Below are 24,125 nucleotides of genomic sequence, written 5' to 3'. Positions count from 1 at the left end.
TCTCTGTGAATTTCAGAATCAGCTTTTCGATTTCTACAATGAAGTCACTGGGGATTCTTATAGGAACTGCATTGAATTTATAGATCATTTTGGGGAGTATGGGCATCTCAATATTATCACAAATCTTCAAAGAATTTTTCCAGTATGTTTATTGAAATAAATTTGGGTATAAGTGAACCCCCGTAGTTCAAACCTGTGTTCAAGGGTCAGCTATACTTCTCATTCTCATCACTTAGCTGTGTTAAGAACAGAATTCTTGGGACATGTTACAAAATTACTACTCTTTCCCTCCTCCTGCTAGAAGGAGGAAGCAATTTTTCTCTAATCTTCCCTGTGAGTACTACCAGTAGAGTTTCAGGAGATAAATTTCACAAATTAGTGGAACCCCCTAGACTGCGTCCCCTGGAGTGTTGACTCTCAAACTTGTCCACACTCAGCCTTCGGCAGTTCATTTATTTGAATTTAGGTTTTTATTGTACTGTTTCTCATGGAAGTTTCAGTTTTGGGGTTTCTGATACAGTAAGTTATTCTCTTATCTGTTAGGTTGGTGGAGTCTCTCCCAAAATCCAGATCCCAGATACTGTCAAAGGTCGAGCTTTGTGAACAAGCATTTCTGTGAATATGCAGTCTCAGGTCTGCTTACTCACATAAACTCCCTTCTGTACACAAATTAGTGAGACTTTGTTATCACAGGTACTATAGACACACTGTGCAAAGAGGTAAAAATTAGGGGTGACCTAGCTGCAAATCTTACTCCCTGGACCTAACAACTACAGGTGTGTTTCTCTTCTGCTGTTACTTTACCAGATAGTTCAATTCTAGTATCAGAATTGCTGTGTGGGAGGAAGTGAGTGTTGACAGAGTCAGAATCTGATGACCAAGTCCATGGAATAAATGTCTGGAGACTACAGAATACTATGATCTTAAGAATACAGTATAGGTCCCCAATGGTATGAATCTCAGCCATCCTCCTGTGCACATGTGAGATGTTTCAGGACTCAGTGACCTTTGAGGATGTGGCTGTGAACTTCACACTGGAGGAGTGGGCTTTGCTGGATCCTCCCCAGAAGAATCTCTACAGAGATGTGATGTGGGAAACCTTCAGGAACCTGACCTCTCTAGGTGAGGATGACATCGTCCCTTCACTTAGTCTATTAGAGAACAAGTGATTTTGTTCATCAGTGCTGTTCCATGATTTCCAACATGGAAAGGAAATACTTTGGTGTTAGATCAGACATGATGGTTGCTGAGTACTATGAACCTAGAGCCTAATAATTTTTCTATAATTTTGTAATAATTCATAATGATTTTTCTGGATCTACATTTTAGGAAAAAAATGGGAAGACCAGAACACTGAAGATCAGTATGAAAAATCCCAGGAGAAATTTAAGGTAATTTGCACTCACAAGAGAAAGCAATTGTCCCTGGAGAGAATCTTGGAATGACAGGAAATTGTAAAAACAAGCAAACAAAAGAAATGAGCCCATCTTCATATTTATTTATTCTTGGAAAATATTCTTCAAAAATATATGCTGAAATGTGTCACAGATATTATTAATAAATGTTTGCAATATAGTTCTCTTAGAAATAGTATTAAGAAACCCATGTGAACATCATTGTTTTAATAATAGTCATCTTGTGACATTCAGTCTATTCATGTTCAAACAATTCAGACAGGACAGTTGACACTTTTTCCCTGATAATGTTAAAATGTAAGTGTAATACCTATTAATAAATATAAAATCATTTATAAACAAACCTTTAGTAATGTGCTTCTCATTTTTCACAGAAGTCAGATTCTAGAGAGACTCTGTGACAGTAAAGAAGGTAGTCCAGGTGGAGACACCTTCAGCCAGAGTTCAGATTGCATTCAGAACGAGAAAACTTATCCTGGAGTAAAACCATATGAAAGCAATATGTGCAAAGTCAGCATGAGTCATTCATCCCTTCATAGGCACATCAGGGCTGAGATTGGACACAAACCATATGAGTGTCAGGAATATGGAGAAAAACCATATATGCGTAAGCCACATGGGAAAGCCATCAGTTATCGCCACTCTTTTGGAATACATGAAAAGTCTCACTCTAGAGGGAAACTCTATGTGTGTAAGCATTGTGGGAAAGCTTTCCTTAGTTTCAGTTCCTTTTGAGTACATGAAATAACACACTGGGGAGAAACCCTATGCATGTAAGCAATGTGATAAAGTCTTCATTTGGTCCAGTTCCTTTCGAAGACATGAAAGAAATCACACAGGAGAAAAACCCTATGAATGTCAGCAATGTGGGAAAGCCTTCAGTTGCTCCAGTTCCTTACAAAATCATGAAAGAATTCACACTAGAGAGAAACGTTATAATTGTAAGGAATGTGGTGAAGCTTTCCCTTCTCTCATAAGTGTTCAGACACACATGAAAATGCACAGTGGAGATGGACCTTATAAGTGTCAGGTATGTGGGAAAGCCTTTGATTTTCCCAGATCACTTCGAATACATGAAAGAACACACACTGGCGAGAAACCCTATGCTTGTAAGCAGTGTGGGAAAACCTTTGGTTATTCCAGTTCCTTACGAAATCACGAAAGGACTCACAGTGGAGAGAAACTCTATAATTGTAAGGAATGTGGTAAAGCCTTCATTTCTCTCATAAATGTTCAGACACACGTGAAAATTCACAGTGGAGATAAACCTTATAAGTGTAAGGTGTGTGGTAAAGCCTTTAATTTTCCCTGTTCATTTCGAATACACGAAAGAACACACACTGGAGAGAAGCCCTACGAATGTAAGGAATGTCAGAAAGCATTTAGTTGTCCTCAGAACCTTCGAAGACACTTGAAAATGCACATTGGAGATGGACCCTATAAGTGTCAGGTGTGTGGGAAGGGCTTTAATTTTCCAAGTTCATTTCGAACCCATGAAAGAACACACACTGGAGGGAAACCCTATGACTATAAACAATGTGGGAAAGCCTTCAGTTCCAGTTCCCTTCGATACCTTGTAAGGACTCATAGTGGAGAGAAACCCTATGAATGTAAGGAATGTCAGAAAGCATTCACTTGTCCCCAGAAGCTTCGAAGACACATGAAAGTGAACACTGGAGATGGACCTTATAAATGCAAGGTGTGTGGCAAAGCCTTTGGCCCAGTTCATTTTGAATACATGAAATATCTCACAGTGGAGAGAAACCCTATGCCTGTAGGCATTGTGGGAAAGCCTTCCATAGTTTCAGTTCCTTTCGAATACACGAAATAATGCACACTGGAGAGAAACCCTATGAGTGTAAGCAGTGTAATAAAGTTTTCATTTGGTTCAGTTCCTTTTGAAGACATGAAAGAACTCACACTGGAGAGAAACCCTATGAATGTAAGGAATGGGGGAAAACCTTCAGTGATTCCAGTTACATTTGAATACATGAAAGAACTCATACTGGGGAGAAATTGTAAAGAAAGAATGTGGGAAAACTGGTTATTGCACATCCTTTCTGGCACACCTGGGAATGCATATGGAGAGAACACTTCTAAGTGTATGGTGTGTGGAAAAGCCTTCATAGTTATCCTGGCCCAATTCAAAGCCATAATAGAACACACTGTGGAGAGAAACCTCTTGAATACAGCCATGTGCAAAAGTTTTCAGTTGGCTCACATGTAACAATGCACACCGGATCAAAATCCTGGAAATGTGAAAAATACAAGAAAGCTTTCTGTTTTAACAGATATTTTCAGACTCATGTGAAAACTCCTCATGTAGAGAAATCCTATAAATGTTAGTCATTTGAAGAGCCTGATGCAAAGTAGCTGGTGTAGAATGCTCCAGCAAATACACACCATGAAAGAAATGTTCTAAAAATATTGCCTTAATCAGTGGCTCATTCTTCAAGTAGATCTCTGGACTATGGATTCTTACTCGAAAAGAAATGCTGAGGTGAGAATTCTGTAAGAACTTATTAAGCAATAGTATATGAATGCAATAGTGTTTTTGTTCTCAAGTCAGTTCATAAAATTTTTCTCCTTGCATTTGGACGCATGTTAGATTCGTGGGTGAATTAAAATCTATTCCTGATATGCAGGTGGATTTAATTTTTACTTAGTTTTTAAATAGTTCTGTGCTTAATCAGCCATTGTAAAATGAGTCTTTGTTAAAATGAGTTTCTGTTGGGATTTTCTCATCGGCCTCATGGCAGTTTCTAAATATCCCTTACCCTATGTCTGTATTCCACCTTTCTTATGGGAAAAACTACATTTTTGGTTTGTTTTTTTGGGGCACAAAGTTTATTCCATCTCCCTTGCTAATGAATACATGACATCAATTTATAAGTATGCTAAGTTTATCATAGAGTATAATGTTATGCAAATTATTATTTTCATCTTTAGCCCTTTAGTCTTTGTCATTATTTCTGGCTATTATGTGATTATTTGACTTTGAGTTAAGAAAAGAGACCTGTGATAGGACAATAAAATCTAGAGTTGGAGATGGATCTCTGGATTGTGTTATGTCAGTGTTGGTAATGTTGGGACCTAGATTTCCCAGGATCCGTTCCCTTTATGTTTCCTTGTTAGAATTCACCAGTTGCCTAGCTTTGGTGAGATTTAGGAGGCAGAAGTGAAGAAGGTGATAGTCACCTTCCTTTTATTAATAGCAGGAAGATTGCAGGTGTTGCCTGTCACTGCTGAATGAGCTGCCTCAGTTCATTTTCAGTTATGTTCCATTGTGTGTGATTAAAAACAGTATGTATTGTTTTTCAAACAAAATTAGTATGGTGTTTTAGGGCACCGAACAGGGAGACAGCCGGATTCATACTGGATGTTCAGACACCTGCTTCCAGCCTGTTTTCCAGCTTCCTTGTCTTGCCAATCAAGAGTATCCTCAAAACCACCACTATCTACTTAAATTCCACTTTCTTAGAGGTATAGGTTTCCACAGATGTCTCCAGAAACTCCATACCAAAGCTCCATCCACAGTTTGGATTTTCCTGCAAGCCCCAGTGTGTATACCAGGCAACCAATCCAGACTGTCATGGTTGGGAACATTCTCTCATGCTTTGAGTCCTTTGGTGTAGAGATTGAACTGGTTTAAGATCTAATTTGCACAGGAAACATCTTTGTTTATATTGGTAGTGACTGTGTTCTTGATTCAGCATGACAAATACAGTGATATCATCAAAACCAACTAGATGCACACCTGTTCGTCTGCCACACTGTGCTGTAACTGGTCTCATCCTGTACTTTCATGTGATGATAATCACCTTCCTTTTATTACTAGCAGGAAGATTGCAGGTGTTTCCTGTCACTGCTGAATGGGCTGCCTCAGTTCGTTTTCAGCTATGTTTGATTATATGATTAAACACAGTATGTATTTTTTTCAAACAAAATTTATGTTTCTTAGATGTTTATTATTTTTAGACAACTTGTGTATTAGCAAATGTTATTATCTTTTTTATCTACTGAGAAGATATATTAAAATATTGCACTATGGATTGGATCAGATTTATAACTGCCACGTTATTGGTTCGACATTGTGAGTCAGTATTACAGGAATATACAACTTCAGGCATTTGTTTTTCTCATATAAATTTTACTTTTCATGCTTATATAGTTACACTTTTTATTTTGATAGCAATTTCTCATTCACTCATAATACCAAAAATTAAATCATGCTGTAGGAGTGATCTCTTGCCAAAGACCACCAGAACCATACCTTATGTCAAAGAGGGTGTAATAAATTCTGGTAATAAATATGACCTCAAACCATAAATGACTGTGTCATTTATCAGTAAGTGGCTTCTCAATAGAATTTCTTACAAATCTGTGTTTGTTTTTGGTGGATCGATTGCTGTTTAAGGAAGTGAGATGTTTCGCCCTATTGGATGCAGTGAGGGGGTGAACTTGATTCTATCCTTGGCAGTTGTAATAGTTCTTACCTAGAAGGCAGCAAGAATGGAGGGGAGGGAAACCTAATTTGTGAGTACAGTAAGTCCTCACTTAACGTCCTCAATACGTTCTTGGAAACTGCAACTTTAAGCGAAATGACTTAACTAAATAATGAAACCTGTTTTACTATTGGCTAATTGGTACGCAAGAGTTAGGTTCGTATGGGATACAGTACAGTATCCGCTATGTCATTCCGCTTAAGTCTGTTTCCAAGAACCCATCAACTATGTTAAGTGAGGACTTCCTGTATTAGGGAGTCTCAGTAGTGAGGAAAAGGAGAATTTTTGTCATTTGTATGATTTGGAATGTGTTTTTATTTTATTTTTTTATTTTTTTATTTTGTCACCTCGCCCTACACCCCCACTGGAATGTGTTCTCTTTTACCAATTTTAGGGACTTGGTCACAGAAAGCCCTTGTTTTTGTCTTGGTCCATCATGGTTACAGAGGAGCACGGTCTAATATTTGAGGTATATGATGTATTTTTTTAAGAGCGTAAGAATTTGCAATGAGGTGAGACTGGATTCTAGTCTTCTGGAACTGTTTTTGCTTTTCTTATTATCCCAACACTGAAATATTTCCTGTGATGTATTGGACACTGTTTTCCATAAAGTACAGATGGCCCCCCACTAACTGTGTGGTATGTCCCAATAAACCCGCCTTAAGTTGAAGATATAAGTCGAGAATGCATTTAATACACCTAGCCTACCAAATCTCATAGCTTAGCCTAGGCTACCTTAAACGTGCTCAGAACACTTAGCCTACAGTGGGCAAAATCATCTAACACAAAGCCTATTTTATAACAGAGTGCTGACCGTCTCATATAATTTATGGAATAAGGTGTTCTGCATCAGTCGTTTACCGTCGTGATCATGTGGCCAGCTGGGAGCTGTGGCTCACTGCTGCTGCCCAGCGTCATGAGAGAGCATCGTAGCACATACTGCTAGCTGGGGAAAATTTAACGTTCAAAATTTGAAGTACAGTTTCTACTGAACACAAATTGTTTTCACACCATCACGAAGTTGAAAAATCGTAAGTCAAACTATTGTATGTCAGTTGTCTGTACTTCAGTTAAAATAAATAATTTCACTCCTTAGCAGGCTATATAAAGCTTTTTAAAAAAATCTCCTTTATAGGTAGAAAGAGGCCGAAATGTTTAGGTAAATTGTCAGAATACAAGCCTAGGAAGGGATAAAGACAGTATCACTCCAGTCAAGCCTTGCTCAGATAATGTGCTCTTGATGCTAATTTTTCAACACTCTTCCTGTGCTAGATGTGGACTAAAAACATACAGAATTAAATGCAAATAATCCAGGACCTCCAGGCTCTGAATATAGAGGCGTGAAAAAACAAATCATTGCAATCCTGGTGCTTACATTTTTGTGAAAAAAAAAAGAGGTGGCGAATGAATGGTAATGCTTTGGTATTTAGGATGGAGATTAAAGAAAAGCACAGGATGGAGATTAAAGGAAAGTGTAATAAATGATGACATGTGAGATAATGAGAAAGCTAGTGTGTGTGTGTGTGTGTGTGTGTGTGTGTGTCTTCTCCACGGATGGTAGGAGCGTCTGTGAAGATATCATCACCGATCATTTCTGTTTCCACATCTAATACATCTTCAACACTTTTCAGGAACTGCCCAAGTGTGGATGTAGACATTAAGGAGCAATATAACCAGTCCTGAATTTGGGGGATTAGCAGTCACGATTCCCCTAAAGGTAAACATACAGGTATAGTTCATCTTCATTTTTGCATTGGCTAGAAGTTTTAGTGCATGTAATATGTCACCTTAAGTTTGGACATGCAATTCTAGGACTTGAGACTTCTCATTACTTTGGGCCACAGGTGTTTGTAGTGTATCTGTTCAATGTCATTCAAGATTTTAAACGGCCTTTGATATTTGGTGTCATCTTGCTGGTGTACAGAGTGAGTGATGCAATACGTATACCATTTTAAAATGGAGTTTTTCCTAGTTTGAGGAAGGACTGGTCATCTACACAGTGCTGGACCATCATGGTATTTTCCTACGAGCAGAGTGATGTCTGTGCAAGTCCACTGTGATGTCCGGGTTGAAATACTAAAAGGAGCTATGGATGCTTAGGGCAGTTATCCAAGGAATAGTTGAGGTGAGCTGCAGACAGAGGTTATCACTGGAGTAATATCATAATTTAGTGAAAAGGGGGGTATATTTGACATCTGCACAGTGGGGAATTTTTAATGTCTTTCTGTAAGAGGAATAGCTAGAAACATTGTGTTCCAGTGATCCACAAGTTCCCAGGATCCATTTTCTATTCGCAGGTACCATTTCCATACGCTTAGACTTCAGCACAGGTCGTGGAAGGTGGGGAGTAACAGCTTAGCGCGTTATCAAAGAACAGAGGAAATCCAGTCATTGTCCCTTTTTAGTTCTAATTTCTCTTCCCATTTTAGAGATTATGCAATTTCGTGGTTGTTAGTATCTCATTTGATCCTTTCTCCATTTCCCCAAAATCATTCCTTCCATTTTAGAGGGAGCACAGGGCCTTACCCAAACTCGTATACCTCATAACAATAGAGTCTCTCAGTGTGATGGCCGAATGTGTCACCACGTGTCCTGGGCACTGTCCAAGGATCAAACTCAAGAATACTGCCAGTTTCATATAATTAGGTACTTTTGCAAATGTGGTGTCAAATCTGATAAGAGGGACTCGTAAGGCAAATGGTGTTTTATTTGTATAATTTCTATCGAAGGCAAAGGGATGGGGATGTAACCCCCCTCAGTGGTTAAAGGTTTAGGATTCAGTAACAAGCTCCCATGTGCTCACCATCAAATTGGTATTGATTGATCAACACTTATGTGCACATATGGTAGTAACATTCATAGGGTGTCGGGCAGGTGGGGGGGAGGGATGGGCATATTCACACCTAATGGGTGTGGTGCGCACGGTTAGGCGGATGGGCACACTTGTAGCTCTGACTTGGGCGGGGCAAAGGCAATATATGTAACCTAAACATTTGTACCCCTGGAATATGCTGAAATAAAAACAGTGGGCAACACGTGTCTCCTCTCCACCTGATTGTTTTCCGACTTGGTGATGGTGTAACTACACACCTATGAAAATTCACAGCTACACTTAAAACTGTATATGTGTATATAACAGGTCCTTAAATAATGTCATTTTGCTCAATGTTTCATTATAATGATGAGGAAAAAATTCGATTCCGGGCCGGGTCTGCCATTGGTGTGGACTTTGCATGTCCTTTCCGTGTCTGCGTCGGTTTTCTTCGTATGCTCGGGTTTCCAGTTTCCACCCGCCTCTCAGAGATGTGCATGTTAGGTTAAATTGACATGTTTACATCGTCTCAGGAGGCAGTGAGTGTCCCCTCTGTTTAACGAACAAAATGAAATGTATTTCTGTATTGCCTACTCCACATGGAAGGGAGTCTTTTATTCCTTAAAATTAAATTCTATATACTTAGTGAGATTTTAATATCACTATCTCGATTGGTATTAGGGACTTACTGAGTAATATCCTAATTTAGTGGAAAGTGAGGTATATTTGACATCATCAAAGAGAAAATTTTAATGGCTTTCTATTAATATAAAAGGAGTAGCCGGAAACATTGTGTTTCATGATGTGAGTTATGATATTATGGTTATATATGAAAAACACTTCAATTTTTGAGATACGAAACCTGCCTTATTTTTATATATGCATATTTTATATTTGCAGTTTTCATAAACCAAGGTCACAAAAGAAGAAGGGTGAAATCCTACTTAGGACAAATGAACTGAAGTTGAAACTGAATTTTTTTCAGGGAAAAACCTGTAGTTCATTCCTTCACCACCAAGTTAACACCCAATTCATTTAGAATAACACAACATTTTATTTAAAAGGAATTAGTAATTAACATAAGTTATCATATTCTTTCCCTTCATTTACTGTCTGTCTTCCTGAGTTTCTAGAAACATTTTGAATCTTTTATACACTGTATTTGTAAAACTATGGTCAAAAGTGATATAAGGCCGGGCTCACACCTGTAATCCTAGCACTTTGGAAGGCCAAACTGGGAGCACCGGAGTCTGAGAACAGCCTGAGCAAGAGCAAGACCCAATCTCTACAAAAAAAAAAAAAAAAGAAAGAAAGAAAGAAAGAAGGAAGGAAGGAAGGAAGAAAAGAAAGGAAAGAAAGAAAAGAAAGAAAGAAAGAAAGAAAGAGGAATAAAGAAAAAGGAAGAAAGGAAGGAAGGAAAAGAAAGAAAGAAAAAGGAAGAAAGAAAAAGGAAGGAAGGAAGGAAGGAAGGAAGGAAGGAAGGAAGGAAGGAGAAAGAAAGGAAGGAAGGAAGGAAGGAAGGCAGGGAGGGAGGGAGGGAGGGAAAAGAAAAGAAAAGAAAGAAAAGGAAAGAAAGAAAGAAAAGAAAGAAAGAAAGAAAAATTAGCCAGGTATGGTGGTGTGCACCTGTAGTCCCAGCTACTCGGGAGGCTGAGGCAGGAGGATCACTTAAACCCAGGAGTCTGAGGTTTCAGTGAGCTATAATGGTGCCCCTGCACTCTACTCAGGATGACAGAGCAAGACTCTGTCTTTAAAAAAAAAAAAAAAAGTCTGGGAAGTAAGACCCTCCCGTGGTGTGTAATTAGGGAGTGTACACCAGGTTTCTTGGGTCAGATCTTTGAAATTCTGAAATATAAAGATAGTCCTCAATGATGAAGAGGGTGTTAACATTGCAGAAAAAGTGTGCATAGATGACATCATGAAAATATGTGACGGCCTTATTGAAGGACTGGAGCAGTGTGCGGTCATACTTCCATGTGAATAAACACAAGGAAGTGATTGCTTGTCAGCAGAGTCAGGAGTGATGGTGACGCCAAACAACCACAGCTTGTCCACATGTGCGGCTGAGACAGTGACACCTTTGCTTCCTTATGATTCAACGTACAAACTTTGTTTCACACACAGAATCACTTAAAATAATGTATAAAATTACTTTCCAGCTAAGTCTATAAGGTGTACATGAAACCTATATGAATTTTGTGTTTAGACTTGGGTCCCATGTCCAAGTTATGTATATGCAAATATCCCAAAATCCGTCCACCCAAAAAATCATCTGAAACTTGAAACACTTCTGTTCCCAGGATTTCAGATAAGGGATACTTAGCCTGTACTTGTCTACAAAGTACCGGAAGTTCTTGAATGTTCTAGCCAGAGTAATTAGGCAAGAAAAAGAAAAGGCATACAAATTAGACAAGAAGGAATAAAAGTATCCATGTTCACATATGGATTTTTTTTTTTTTTTTTTTGAGACAGAGTCTTGCTCTGTCGCCTGGGCTAGAGTGCCATGGCGTTAGCCTAGCTCAAACTCCTGGGCTCAAGCAATCCTTCTGCCTCAGCCTCCCGAGTAGCTGGGACTACAGGCAGGTGCCACCATGCCCGGCTAATTTTTCTACTTTTAGTAGAGTAGGGGGTCTCACTCTTGCTCAGGCTGTTCTTGAATTCCTAAGCTCAAACGATCCACCCGCCTCCTGATTTTTGTTTTCAGGGGAGTGCCTCTACTAAGAACTTATGAGGGTTAAAAAAATTATATTTTGTCCCCTTTGCTTTCTATGCGTGTGATATTTTTATTTAATTTTTTACTTTTTAAATTCATGGACTTTATTAAGGCAGTTTTAGGTTTATAGAAAAATGGATCAGAAATTGTGGGGAGTTTCTACATATCCCCTCCTGCATGCCTTGTTCCCTCTTATTTATTTATTGCATGTGTTACAATTGATGAGCCAGTATTGATACATCATTATTATTTATGAAAGTCCATACTTAGGGTTCACTCTTTGTGTGCTTCATTCTATGGATTTTGACAAATAAACACGTGTCCAGCATTACTGGGTCATACAGAATAGTTTCATGTGCATGTATTTTTAATGTGCCCAAATGGAATGATGCTAGAGACCTACTTCATTTTGTTTTTTGTTTTCATAATCCTCGATATTAAGGATTCATTTACCCTGCTAAGTGTCCATGTAAATCTTGCCCGAGGCTCCGTTGTTTGTATCCACTGCATCTTACCTGCCTCCTCCCCAGTTACAGATGTGTGGACTTGTCCAATTCCCCCACTAAAAACAATGCCTCTGGGAACATTCTCTTACATGCTCCCCTATAAATAGATTTGAGAAACCAGGGTAGATACCCAGGAATGAATTTTCGGGTGTACAGGGTGTGGATATTCTTAATCTCCCTGATTCTATTGTCCTAATAGCAGTGTGCAAGGGTTCCTTTTGCCCCATAGTCCAACCAACACTGACAGTGTTTGAATTTGGGGAATTGCATAGGTATGCAGTGAAATTCCATTGCTTTTTTATTTTCATTCCTCCTTTCCCTCCTTCCTTCCCTTCCTCCCTCCCTTCCCTTCCTCTCTTCCCTCCTCCCATCCTTCCTTCCCTCTCTCCTTCCCTCCCTCCCTCCTTCCTTCCTTCCCTTTCTTCCTTCTTCCTTTTCCTTTATTTGAGCATGTTTGCATCTGCCTGGGTAACTCCTGTGAATCATCTGCTCATATCCTTTGCTCATTTTTGCATTGAGGTTCCTACTTCTAGCTATAACTGTTTTCTTGTTTGTCCTGGATATTATTCCCGTGTCAGTTTTAGACAACACAAACATCTTTCCCCAATTTTCTGTCTGCCTGTTAACTTCAGGATATCCTTTTTGAACAGAAATCCTCAGTGTTCATGTTTTTGTATCACTTTAAAAATCACCTTAATGTTTGTGCTTTTGAAATTTTAAGAAGTCTTTCCCCACACCTGGATCACATATTCCCCTACACTCCCTTCTACTAACTATATAGTTTTATATTTCAGATTTATGTCTTGAATCCATGTGGATTCTACCTTTGCATGTGGTGTTAGGGAGAAATTCAGATTTACTTTGCTTCTGAAAATGAACAGTTTTCAAGCCACAAACGAGGGAACAATCTACATGTTTCCCTTGATTTGTGCTGCCACCTTTATCATATATTAGGGTTTGAATACTACAGAGGTATTTTCTGAGATTTTCAGTCAATTTAATCAGTCTCCATATCTGTTCCACGTTCACACTTTTAAAAATGACTATGACTCTCTGGGGTGTCTCAGGCCCTGGGAGAGGATAGTTCTTTTCTTTGCTACATTTTTATAAGATTAAGATAAGTTTTGCACTGACTTTTATTTTTCTGCAGGAAATATAGGATCATTTTTAGCAAATTTACAGTGGATTCACTGGAATTGTGAATACGGTTGCATTGAAGATACAATGTGGGTGAGAATTGGCATCTTTATCATATGAGGTCATTTCATCCAAGACTATAAACTGTTCCTCATGGATTCAGATCATCTACATTTTTATGTATTTCTATCTTGATTGAAATGATCACACGATTTTTCTTTCTTAGTTGATTCATGTGATGAATCACTTGATGGCATTTCCGATGCTGAACTACCCTTTTCATTCATGAGACAATCCAACACCACTTGACCATGATAAACTATTTATAATATACCATTTAATTTCCCTAAGTTATAATTTATCCTGGTTTTAAAACTCTACATGAATGGGTGAAGTGGTCCTATAATTATCTTTTCTTGTAAACATTCTTTTCTGGTTTTAGACCAAGATTGTATTAACCTGACGAACTGAGCTGGGCAGATTTCATAGCTCTTTTCTATCTTATTTTACTTTTTTTTTTGAAGACCATGTCATAGACACTACCTTAAAAGTTTCTTAAAAGCTTTAAAGTTCCTTAAAAGTTTAGTAGAACTCATTTGTAAGGGATTTGTAAATTGGTGATGATTTGGGGGAAGGACAGAAGGTCTTCAAGTACCGTCTCAATTTCTTTAAAACTTACTTGAGTATCCAGAGCCCCTCTTTTTCTTGTACCAGCTTTGGAACTTCACATTTTTTTCCTAAAAATTTATTTATTTCACCTACAGTTTAAAATGGATTAACTTTATATTTTTCTTATCATTTTTATTATTTTCAAATATCCATTGTCTTTGTAAGCACTTTCCACGTTTACTGTTGGATCTTGTTCTTAGCACCTTCTCCTTGTTTCTCTTCATCTTGTTAATCTTTTCTGGCAGCTTGATTTTGGTTTTATTAAGTAGGACCTGAGCAAACATAGTGTTCGTGGAGGAGAGAAATGCAAATCCATTTGCTGTAATTGAGGTAGCAGATCCCAAAGAGTGTGCTTCTTTAACAAGAAGGCAGAAAAATGCTAATTTAGGGAGGGCACCAGTTGCCCTCCATGAAGGGTTGCGCCAGTTTACACTCCCACTCTCAGTGTCCGCGCACCCTCGCTTCCCCACACACGTGCCAGCACTGACAGCTGTGTGTGTTGTGCGTTTTTGCAAGTTTTCCAGGCCCTAAGTTATATTTTCTTGTTCTTATTGGTATTTCCCCCAAAATGAGAAAAATTATACACTTTTTTGTGTGTGTTGAGGTGAAATTCACATAACATAAAACTAACCATTTAAAGTTAGCAATTTAGAGGCATTTAGTACATTTACAATGTTACACAACCATCACTTGTATCTAGTTCCAACACATTTTCATCACCCCCCCCACCACCAAAAGGCCCCATACCCATTAAATAGTCATTCCCTGTTTCCCTCTCGCCCTGCTCCCCAGGCTCCTCATCCATGAATCTACTTTCTGTCTCTGTGGATTTGCCTATTCTGGGAATATCATATAAAGGAAATCCTACAATATGTGACCTTTTGTGTCTGACTGCTTTCATTTGCTGTGATGTTTTCGAGATTCATGTCAGCCCATAAAAAAGATGCTCAACTTCAGCCGGGCGGGGTGGCTAACACCTGTAATCCTAGCATTCTGGGAGGCCAAGGTGGGCGGATTGCTTGAGGCCAGGAGTTTGAGACCAGCCTGAGCAAGAGGGAGACCCTGTCTCTACTAAAAATAGAAAAAAATAGCTGGATATGGTGGTGCGTGCCTGTAGTGCCAGGTACTTGTGAGGTTGAGGCAGGAGGATTGCTTGAGCCCAGGAGTTTGAGGTTGCTGTGAGCTGGGCTCACTCCATAGCACTCTAGCCTGAGCCACAGAGCAAGATTCTCAATTAAAAAAAAAAAAGATACTCAACTTCATTTGTCGTTAGGGAAACACAAATCAAAACCACAATGAGATAACACTTCACACCTACTACAATGGCTATAATTCCAACACACACACACATGAGAGAGAGAGAGAACAGCAAGTGTTGGCAAATGCGTGGAGAAATCAGAATGCCCATGCATTGCTGGTAGGAATGTAAAAGGGTTAGCAACTATAGAAAACACTTTGTCAGTTCTTCAAAAGTGACATATAGAATTGTCACATGACCCAACAATTCCACTCCTAAATATATATACCCCAAAGAATTGAAAACAGAGACTCAAACAAATACTTGCACATGACTGTTCACAGCAGTGCTATTCACAGTAGCCAAAAGGTGGAAACAACCCAAAAATGTCCATCCACAGATGAGTGGATAAACAAACTGGTATATCCATACAATTGAATTTGGAGGCATTTAGTACATTTACAGTGTTATGCAACCAGCGCCTATATTCCAATACATTTTCGTCAACCCCCAAAAAGACCCCTCACCCAAAGGAGTGATTTGCCTTTTGATGTGTGCTCCAGACCATCTGTATTTCATTAGTCAGACTAGATGTGAATCCCAAATCTGCCACTTCTAGTTGCGTGGTAGTGATCACATGAGAGTCTCAGTTTCCTTCCTCATTAGGCTTTTGTAGGAATTATACGACATTGCATGCTTAGCACAGCTCCAGCCACATGACACACGCTGACACCATTATAAACACGATTACTAATAATGTATTTAAAAGCTACTTCATAGCAAAAAATGGGTACTGTGCTAACCCTTTGTGAGCCAAGACAGACGGGTCTGAATAAAGCTAATGCTCAGGCTCAGTGAGGTGCCTCACACCTGTAATCCCATCACTCTGGGAGGCCAGGCAGAGGATGGCTTGAGGCCAGGAGTTTGAGACCAGCCTGGGCAATGCAGCAAGACCCCATCTCTAAAACAATTAAAATAAATAATTAGCCAGATGTGGTGGTGCCCAATTTGGGAGATTGAGGTGAGAAGATCGCTTGAGCCCAGGAGTTCAAAGTTACAGTGGTCTGTGATTGGGCCACTGCACTCTAGCCTGGGTTACAGAGCAGACCCTGTATCCCCGCCCCCCCCAAAAAGCCAATACTCTTGGAACAAAATTCTTTTTCACAAAGGTAGTAGGTTCCCAGTCTCCACCAGGGAAGACAAGCTAATTGTGTTTGCTCTAACAAGGGTCTCTGGGGACTGTGCCCCAGAAGCCACAGAGTCAGGCATAAACCTGCCAGTGGTGGTTCCGTTGCACACTCCCTGAGAAAACATGCTTCTCTCCTCCACAGTTCCAGGACAAAGGTGAGGCGGTAGGCAGCCCAAGACCCCAAAAAACATGACCCGGGAGCGGACAGGCCCTGCGATCTGATGGAAGCCCAGTTGCCACCAATCAAGTAAGTGTATCAGGAAGGAAAGATCTCCTGGGACTGCCCCCCTCAGAGGCTGAGGGCCTCTCGTTCAGTTTAACCCACACAGGCCATGGTACCAGCATCACAGCCTCTTGGGTGGGTAGCGTATCATGAACTGGTCAAGAGAGTGGGTGCTGGAAAAGAGCTTGAGCCGAATCCCAGTTCCCTGCGGGAGTTAGGTTTGGAGCCTCAGCTGCCTGCCTCATAGGCTTGTTAAGGGTTCAGTGAGGTGATGCCTGTCAAATGCTTGGCTCAAGGGCTGGTATGTGGTTTGCATCAGATCAATGTCATTGTCCTACTCAAATTTGGAGGATTCAGGTGCAGGGGCTGAGGGTGGGAGAGAGGAGGGGAATTTAATGTAGATCAATGATTCTCAAATAGGGGCAATTTCAACATCCCAACCAGGGTTTCAAGATATTTCTGTTTGTCCCAGCTGGTACAGGAAGGTTACCACTGGCATCTCCAGTGGGTGGAGGCCAAGAATGCTCAACCTACGGTGCACAAGACAGTCACCAGCACAGAGGAAAAAAAAAGAATCCAGTCCCAAATGTCAGTGGTGTCATGGTTGAGAATCCCTCAGCCAGACCCCATAGTGGGGAAGCCAGGACGGGCATCCCTGCAGACACCTGAGGGGGAAGTGCAGCTGCGGGCAGAGAGACTTCCAGGCAGAAAGAACAGCAGATTCAAAGGCCCTAAAGCAGGGTGGGGGCGGGGGCAATCCCAGGAGGCTGCAGCCAAGTGCACAAAGCGGAAGGGAAAACAGAAACTAAAGATGTCTGGGGATTAGAGGAGCAGTGGCGAGCGGTGAAAGGATTATGTTGAACAAGACCCCATCCGCATTTTCGCGAGATCACTCTGGCTGCAATGTGAAGAATGGACACCAGGGGGCGAGAGCGGACACGGGGAACCACCACCACTATCGGGGTCCTTATTCCAGGGTTGAATTTTCTACTTCTGTCCAACGGATGAAGTTGAGTTTTTAAATCCACACGTTAGGAATGAGTGGGGGGTGAGAAGTGAGAGAGGAGTTGGGGTTGATGCCCATTCTGAGACTTGGTTGTGCTGGTTACCGTTGTGCAGGTTACGATCTACGTAAACGGATCCCTGTGGAATTGTGCAGTGCGTGACCCAGGTGACCAAACCCAGTAGCTTCTGGCAGGGGAGAGTCTGTTTGTAGCTCGTGGGACTGGAGTGTCTGTCTGGAGGATGTCTAGTAAGAAAAAGGAAAAGTAAATGTGAGTTTGGAGAGAGGTGGGTGCTGTCATCAGAAATTCAGAGCCGTTAAATGAAAAGTGCAAGAGAGTATGGAAGATGTCCCCCTCCCCCATCAAGACACTTCCACCTGTATTATGAATATTTTTGTGCCTCGGTGTACCCTGAGCATACCATGGCATGCCCCAGGTGCACTGCAAAGTAAATAGCACTCCTAGGTTCTAAGCATGGTGCCCCAGAGGTACAAGAAATTTAGAGGTTGCCTCCTAGAGAGATACATGCACTCTTCTCTCCCCAGACTTCAGTAGGAGTGGAAGGAGGCTGGAAACCTTCAGAAAGTGTGTTATTGTTCATAAATATTTACTGCTGCTCTCTGGGAGAGGTAGCTCCTACTCCACTTCCTTGACACCACTCTTGGCTACTGAAATGTGAGTGTAGGTAACATGTCATTTTCTGGCAGAGGCTCTTAGGAGCCAACATACATGTCATTATTCTGGCTGGTGCATTAATTGGCAAGTTTCCCAACAAAGACTCATTCACCAGTCTGGGTTCTGGAGTAAATTAAACATGCAGTAAAGCCTTGGCAGCCCATGATGAACATGTGCCTGGAGGTAGAAATGTGCCTTTCTTATCAGCCACCAAGAATCGGGGGATGTATGTTATGCAGCATAATTTAGCCTGAACTGACTGAGACAGAGTCACTGGCCCAGTGGATACCAGGCTCAAGGTGATGTGAGTCCCACGTGGGCTATGGGGCCATCATTTATGGACAAATTGAGATTGTCTGCCGCTAACATTGATGTTACAAAGCATAAAATGAGTGAAACTAGCTCCCTTTGAGATAACCTACCCCAAGATATAATTATATAATCTGTACAAGGAAACTGATATGGAAGATACACTGTAATAGATGAGTTGTAACATTTCAGAGTGATGCCTTAAAAAGAAAAAAAGCTTCTTATAAAGAACTCTGTAAGCATTGCCTCATTAAATCCTCCCAGGAAACTGAGAGGACCTATCACTTGTTCATATGACTAATGTGGCAGGGCTGGCATTTAAACAAGGTTTGTGTGAACCCATAATTAGTGATTATTAAATCACCAAGAGATCCCAACCCTCAGAAATACACACGAGGTCAGCACTTTACATATTCACCCCTCACATCTTTACAACAACTCTACGGGACAGGTGCTATTACTCCCATGAAGCAGGTACCATTTTTATCCTCATTTTAAAGATGAGAAAACGGAGGCACAGAGAGGTTAAGTAACTTGCCCCAAGTCACACAGCTAGCAAGTGGCAGAACTGGGATTTAAACCCAGGCTTGTCTCTGTGGAAAAAGACAAGAAACCCTTAATCATTCTTTGTTCTGATGGTATCACTAAGGATTCTCACCCTAACTAATAAAAATAGTTGTTGTATTATTACAAGGCAAGTATAGATTAACACTCCTTTTATATATTTTTCTCACTTAATCCTTATGCCAACCCTGAGAGGTTGGAATTATTCATTTCCCTTGTAAGAGATGAGAGGACACAGAGTCAGAGAGGTTAGGTGAGCTGTCTTTTTTTTTTTTTTTTAATAGAGACAGGGTCTCACTCAGTTGCCCAGGCTGGAGCTGGAGTGCAGTGGAGTGATCACAACTCACCGCAGCCTTGAACTCTGGGCTCAAGTGGTCCCTCCACCTCAGCCTCCCAAAGTGCTGGGATTACAGGCATGAGCCAACATGACTGTCCAATATCTTAACATTTTTTTTTAAGAGATGGGGTCTCACTATGTTGTCCAGGCTGGTGAGTTGAGTCTTGATGGGAGGAAAGGACAGAAATGAGGTGTCTCATTTGCTCCATGGGAAATCCACCCACTGCTGATGCCCTTGTGTCTGTCTTTAGAAACACCTGGACATGGACAAGGGGACCAGAGTCTCTGAATTCATCCTCCTCAGCCTCTCTGAGCAGCCCCAGCAGCAGAAGGTGTTCTTTGTCCTGTCTGTCAGCCTGTATCTGATTGGGTGCCTGGGGAACCTGCTCACCATGCTGGCCATCTGAGACCCTCACCTGCACAGCCCCCTGTACTTCTTCTTCAGCAACTTGTCTGTTTTGGACGTCTGCTTCCCCTCCACCACCATTCCCAACATGCCGGCGAACCACCTGTGCAGGCGCACCACCATCTCTTCCCTGGCTTGCCTAGCTCAGACGTATTTTTTCATCACCTTTGGGGGAGCAGACAGCATCCTCTTGTCAGCCATGGCTTACGATCACTACGTGGCCATCTGCCATCTGCTGCGCTGTGTGACAATCAAGAGCATCCTTCATTGGACCTGGCTGGTGATGGTGCCGTGGATCTCAGCCAACCTCATCTCCTTGGTCCACACTCTCCTGGTGACCCGCCTGTCTTTTTGCACCAATAGGACCCCGCACTTCTTCTGTGACCTTAACGCTTTGATCAAACTCTCCTGCTCTGACACGCAAGTCAATGAGACGCTGGTGTTGGTCCTCAGGGGCTTGGTGGTTTGGGTCCCTTTTGTGTATGTCGTGGCCTCTTACACACCTGTCTCTGTGGCTGTGTGGAAGGCGCCCTCAGCCCAGGGGAAGCGGAAAGCATTCTCCACCTGTGGCTCCCACCTCTGTGCTGTCTTTCTCTTCTACCAGACGATCATCGGGGTCTACTTCAACCCTGCATCCATGCACACCACTCAGACGGCCATGGCAGCCACGGTGATGTGCACCCTGGTCGCTCCCACGCCGAACCCCTTCATCCACAGCCTGCAGAGCCGAGAGCTGAGGGGCGCCCTTGGCAAGCTGCTCAGCTGGAACCTGCTGAGCTGAGTCTCTCTGACTGCTCGTTTTCTTTCTTTCTTTCTTTTTTAAAATGGATACGTGATAGTCCTACATATTTTTGGAGTACACGTGATATTTTGATACATGCGTACAATTTGCAATGATCAAATCAGGGCGGCCAGAATATTCATCGCCTCAAACGTTTGTCTTTTTTTTATGTTGGGAACATGTGAATGCTTCTCTTCAAGCTATTTTGAAATAATCAGTCAAGGATTGTTATCTATAGTGGTGCTGACACACTGGACTCTCAAACTCTCCATCTTATTCTTCCCATTAGTACATATTTGTACATACTTGTGGGATATGTGGGATATTTTGTTACAGAGATAGAATGGACCACTTTTTATTTCATTTCATTTTATCTTATTTTATTTTATTTCCTTTTTTCTTTTTTTATTATTATTTCAGCATATTGTGAGGGTACAAAAGTTTAGGTTACGTATATTGCCCTTGCCCCCCACCCCTCGGAGTCAGATCTTCAAACGTGTCCATCCCCTAGACGTGCGCATTGCACTCATTATGTATGTATAGAGACAAGGTCTCCCTCTGTTGCCCAGGCTGGAGTACAGTAGCATAATCATAGCTCACTGCAATTTTGAACTCCTGGGCTCAAGCGATCCCCCCACCTCAGCCTCCTGAGTAGCTGGCACTGTAAGTGTGCACCACCACACCCAGCTAAGTTTTCTCTTTTTTCTTTTATTAGTAAAGATGGGATTTCACTATATTGTCCAGGCTTGTCTCAAACTCCTGGCCTAAAGTGATCCTCCCATCTCGTCCTCCCAGAGTGCTGGGATTACAGGCGTGAGCCACTGTGCCTGTCCTGACCACTCCTTTTAGATCCAATTGCTTTGGAATCAACTAATGCTTCCCAAGGTCAGAACTCAGGTGGTTTTTCTTGGTTCACAGATACAAGATTAAGCAGCTCTAAAATGGTATTGCCTTTTAAATTCTTTGCATCCTTCTGATGACACCCCGAGAAAACATCTCACCTTGGTGCTGCTACATCTTTAACGTTTTTCTCATCACATCCCTTTAGGGGATCGGAAGGTGGGTCTTGGGCTCAGAGCCTTCAGCAGGCAACAGTAGCTATCTAGGCTTCAAACAATGTTCTTTTATTTTCGTGATATTCTCTTTTTACTCTTATCTTCCGTATCAGTTGGTGTTTGGGTGGGAAAATGGAAAACAAGTTTTGCCTGGCACACTCACCATGTCAAGTGGTTCTGTTTTTTTATTTATGGTAGTAATCTATTCATTTATACTAAAAAATGTTATAGGCTTAAAAACATGAGTTGATGTTAAGTTGAGTAAATGATAGTCTTGTTGGTACTCAGGGCAAACATTTGCCTCAAATGACTGAGAAATGAGTGATACTGAATCAAACAGGTTGCCTGGGCCAAGTAGGGCAGAAGGACTAAAATTTTGCAATAGTTTTGGGACACTGGCTTTTAAACCTGACAGGCTTGGGTTCAAATTCTCCCTTTGCCTACTATTAGTAACAGGGTGTGTGTCTCTTATCGACTCACCTTCCCTTTGGGTGTGAGTCTTTTACTTCTCCGTAAAGTGGGAACTGTTCAGTCTTTCTAGCCTGTTGGAAGTAAATTAACTTCATCCCTCAGTGATAGCTCATCTCTGAACTGGATTGAGTAGTGGTATTAATCTCCCCAGGTGGTTAACCCCTTATCAAAGGGGTTATTACATAGTAAGCACTTGAACCCTCACACTTCTGTGTTCAAAAAAATAGACACCCCAAGTTCAAGAACCTAAAGATGTATTTTAAATGAACTCTGTACCCTTAATTGTCCTTAACGTAGCATTTTTTCCAAAACAAGAGATGCAAAGTTATTTGTTTAACTAATTTTTAAATATTTTCATGTCTCTCCCCGCCCCCCATCGACAAATGTAGCCACAAGAGACTGAAAAGAGCCCCCAGAATTTGAGGATTTTTCAACCCATGAGAAGCAGCAGGATTTGGGGCAGAACAAAACCTCCGCATTGCAGAAACCAACATCATAGTGTACTTCCAAGGACTCAGGCCAGCCTTTGAACCAAGCAGAGATATAAAGTACAACCCCCTTAATATTTTGAAATAAATACATAAATAGAGAGATGAGAAAAAAATAAATAATAAAGAAAACCCAAAATCATTGAATGTAACTTTTGCTATTAGACACTTTGTCTGTTTTTGCATTTGAGGCAGTCTTGTCAACAGGTTCTACTGTGTCTGCTGATATTTTGTATTTATCATCTTCCTAGACTTTGGAAAACATAAAAGGTTTGTCTGGACTGAACTTAGGTGATTAAATTCTGTTCTGTTTACTTCCTAGATCTCTCTAGAGTAATAATTTCCCTTCTCTCCATACCTGTTCTCTCTCTCTCTGATAGAGCCTCCTCCCTAGCCTCCCTGCCTCCAGACTCAACTCCATCATTGTGCTACCATTTGCCGATTTCCATGGTGTAAATATCTTCCCATGGCAGAAGTAACGAAAGTGGTGTGCAGTAGCACACCATTAAAGAGTGTTTCCATCATACACATGCAATAGTCATAAAGAATTTCACAGACAATGGCAAATATATATAAAATAATTGGGAAGTGATGAATTTTGAGCATTTGTTATGATTTTAAGGTTCTAGATTATCACTTTCTTACTTGCTTCATCTTCAAGCAAATTATTTGCCTCTAAGAACTTACTCCAGAGACTCTCAGATAAAAGAATCAATCTCCTTATAATCTATTTGCGCAAGACCTAGGTGTGCCATGCTGATGTTGGCACCCGGATGGGTACTGAGAATGACAGATTAACCTTCTCAGTTGTGACAGAAGCGAGAAGAGAGGGCTCAGTCCTAGATTCCTCTAGTTTATTTTGTTGTAATTTTATACAGTGTACTTTTAGTAACAGCTGTGTTTTACAACCAGCTTGCAAAATTTTTGAAAATTTGACTGGTTCTTGTGAGCTGGTTGGATCTGGTAAGTCATCAGCTCCCTCTAACGCATCCTCCCCCAGGTCATGACAGAGCTCATTGCCTTACCCCTTTCACATATTTGCTCGAGTTTCTCCCCCTCTGAGTGGACTGCTTGGACTCCCCATCGACAATTGCAACCACACTCCCACCCTGCCACACTCAATCCTTTGTACCTGGCTTTATTCCCCCCACCCCCAGCACATATCACATAAATAGTTCAACAATTTAGCTTGTGATTTTTGTTTCTTGTCTGTCCCTACCTACTAAAACATCAGCTCCATGGGGGCAGGGGTCTTTGGTTTGTTCACTGCAATATCCCTGGCACCTAGAATAGGGACTTGCAACAGGATAGGCAATTGATAAATAAATTGAATGAATTGAGATTTGTGACCATCTGTCACCCTAATTGTAATCCCTGCCTCTTGGTGCTGCTGGGGGGAGTTTCAGTCTGCTTAGGAGGGAACAGAGGGCATCAAAAAGTGAGACCTGCACACCCAAATGTAGAGAACTGAAAGAAACAAGCATCATATCTAATGGTGAAACACAGAAACATTCCCAGTAACATCAGGAATGGATCAGAAACATTGTCAATAAAATCAGGAATGGATCAGAAATGTTCCTAATAAAATCAGGAATGTTGGCTCATTGCATCTCCTCTGCATTTTACTGG

General features: G+C 41.1%; 1 protein-coding gene across 18 annotated transcripts in view; it reads left to right on the top strand.

Moving 5' to 3' along the window:
* LOC123638910 (olfactory receptor 24-like) overlaps positions 1 to 22,810 on the top strand; it is a 28,369-nt gene extending 5,559 nt beyond the window's left edge. The window contains exons 2-7 of one of the 18 annotated variants that reach the window (XR_006735570.1): positions 987 to 1,122; positions 1,330 to 1,391; positions 7,552 to 7,649; positions 16,326 to 16,430; positions 17,526 to 17,577; positions 22,398 to 22,810. Coding sequence is in view for 11 of the 18 variants with exons in the window: in XM_045552722.1 (XP_045408678.1) it covers positions 19,790 to 20,482 (693 nt within the window). In the remaining 7 variants the exon portion in view is untranslated. Of the gene's footprint in view, positions 1 to 986; positions 1,123 to 1,329; positions 1,392 to 3,873; positions 3,916 to 4,630; positions 4,645 to 4,780; positions 5,340 to 5,818; positions 6,952 to 7,551; positions 7,650 to 16,325; positions 16,431 to 17,525; positions 17,578 to 19,546; positions 20,902 to 22,397 lie in introns of those variants that run through there. The other 17 variants (XM_045552722.1, XM_045552725.1, XM_045552720.1 and 14 more) reach the window with 17 other exon arrangements.
* The last annotated feature ends 1,315 nt before the right edge of the window (positions 22,811 to 24,125 follow it).

The sequence above is a fragment of the Lemur catta genome, chromosome 1 (assembly GCF_020740605.2).
Source record: "Lemur catta isolate mLemCat1 chromosome 1, mLemCat1.pri, whole genome shotgun sequence".
NCBI lineage: Eukaryota > Metazoa > Chordata > Mammalia > Primates > Lemuridae > Lemur > Lemur catta.
This window is presented reverse-complemented; position numbering and strand designations above follow the sequence as displayed.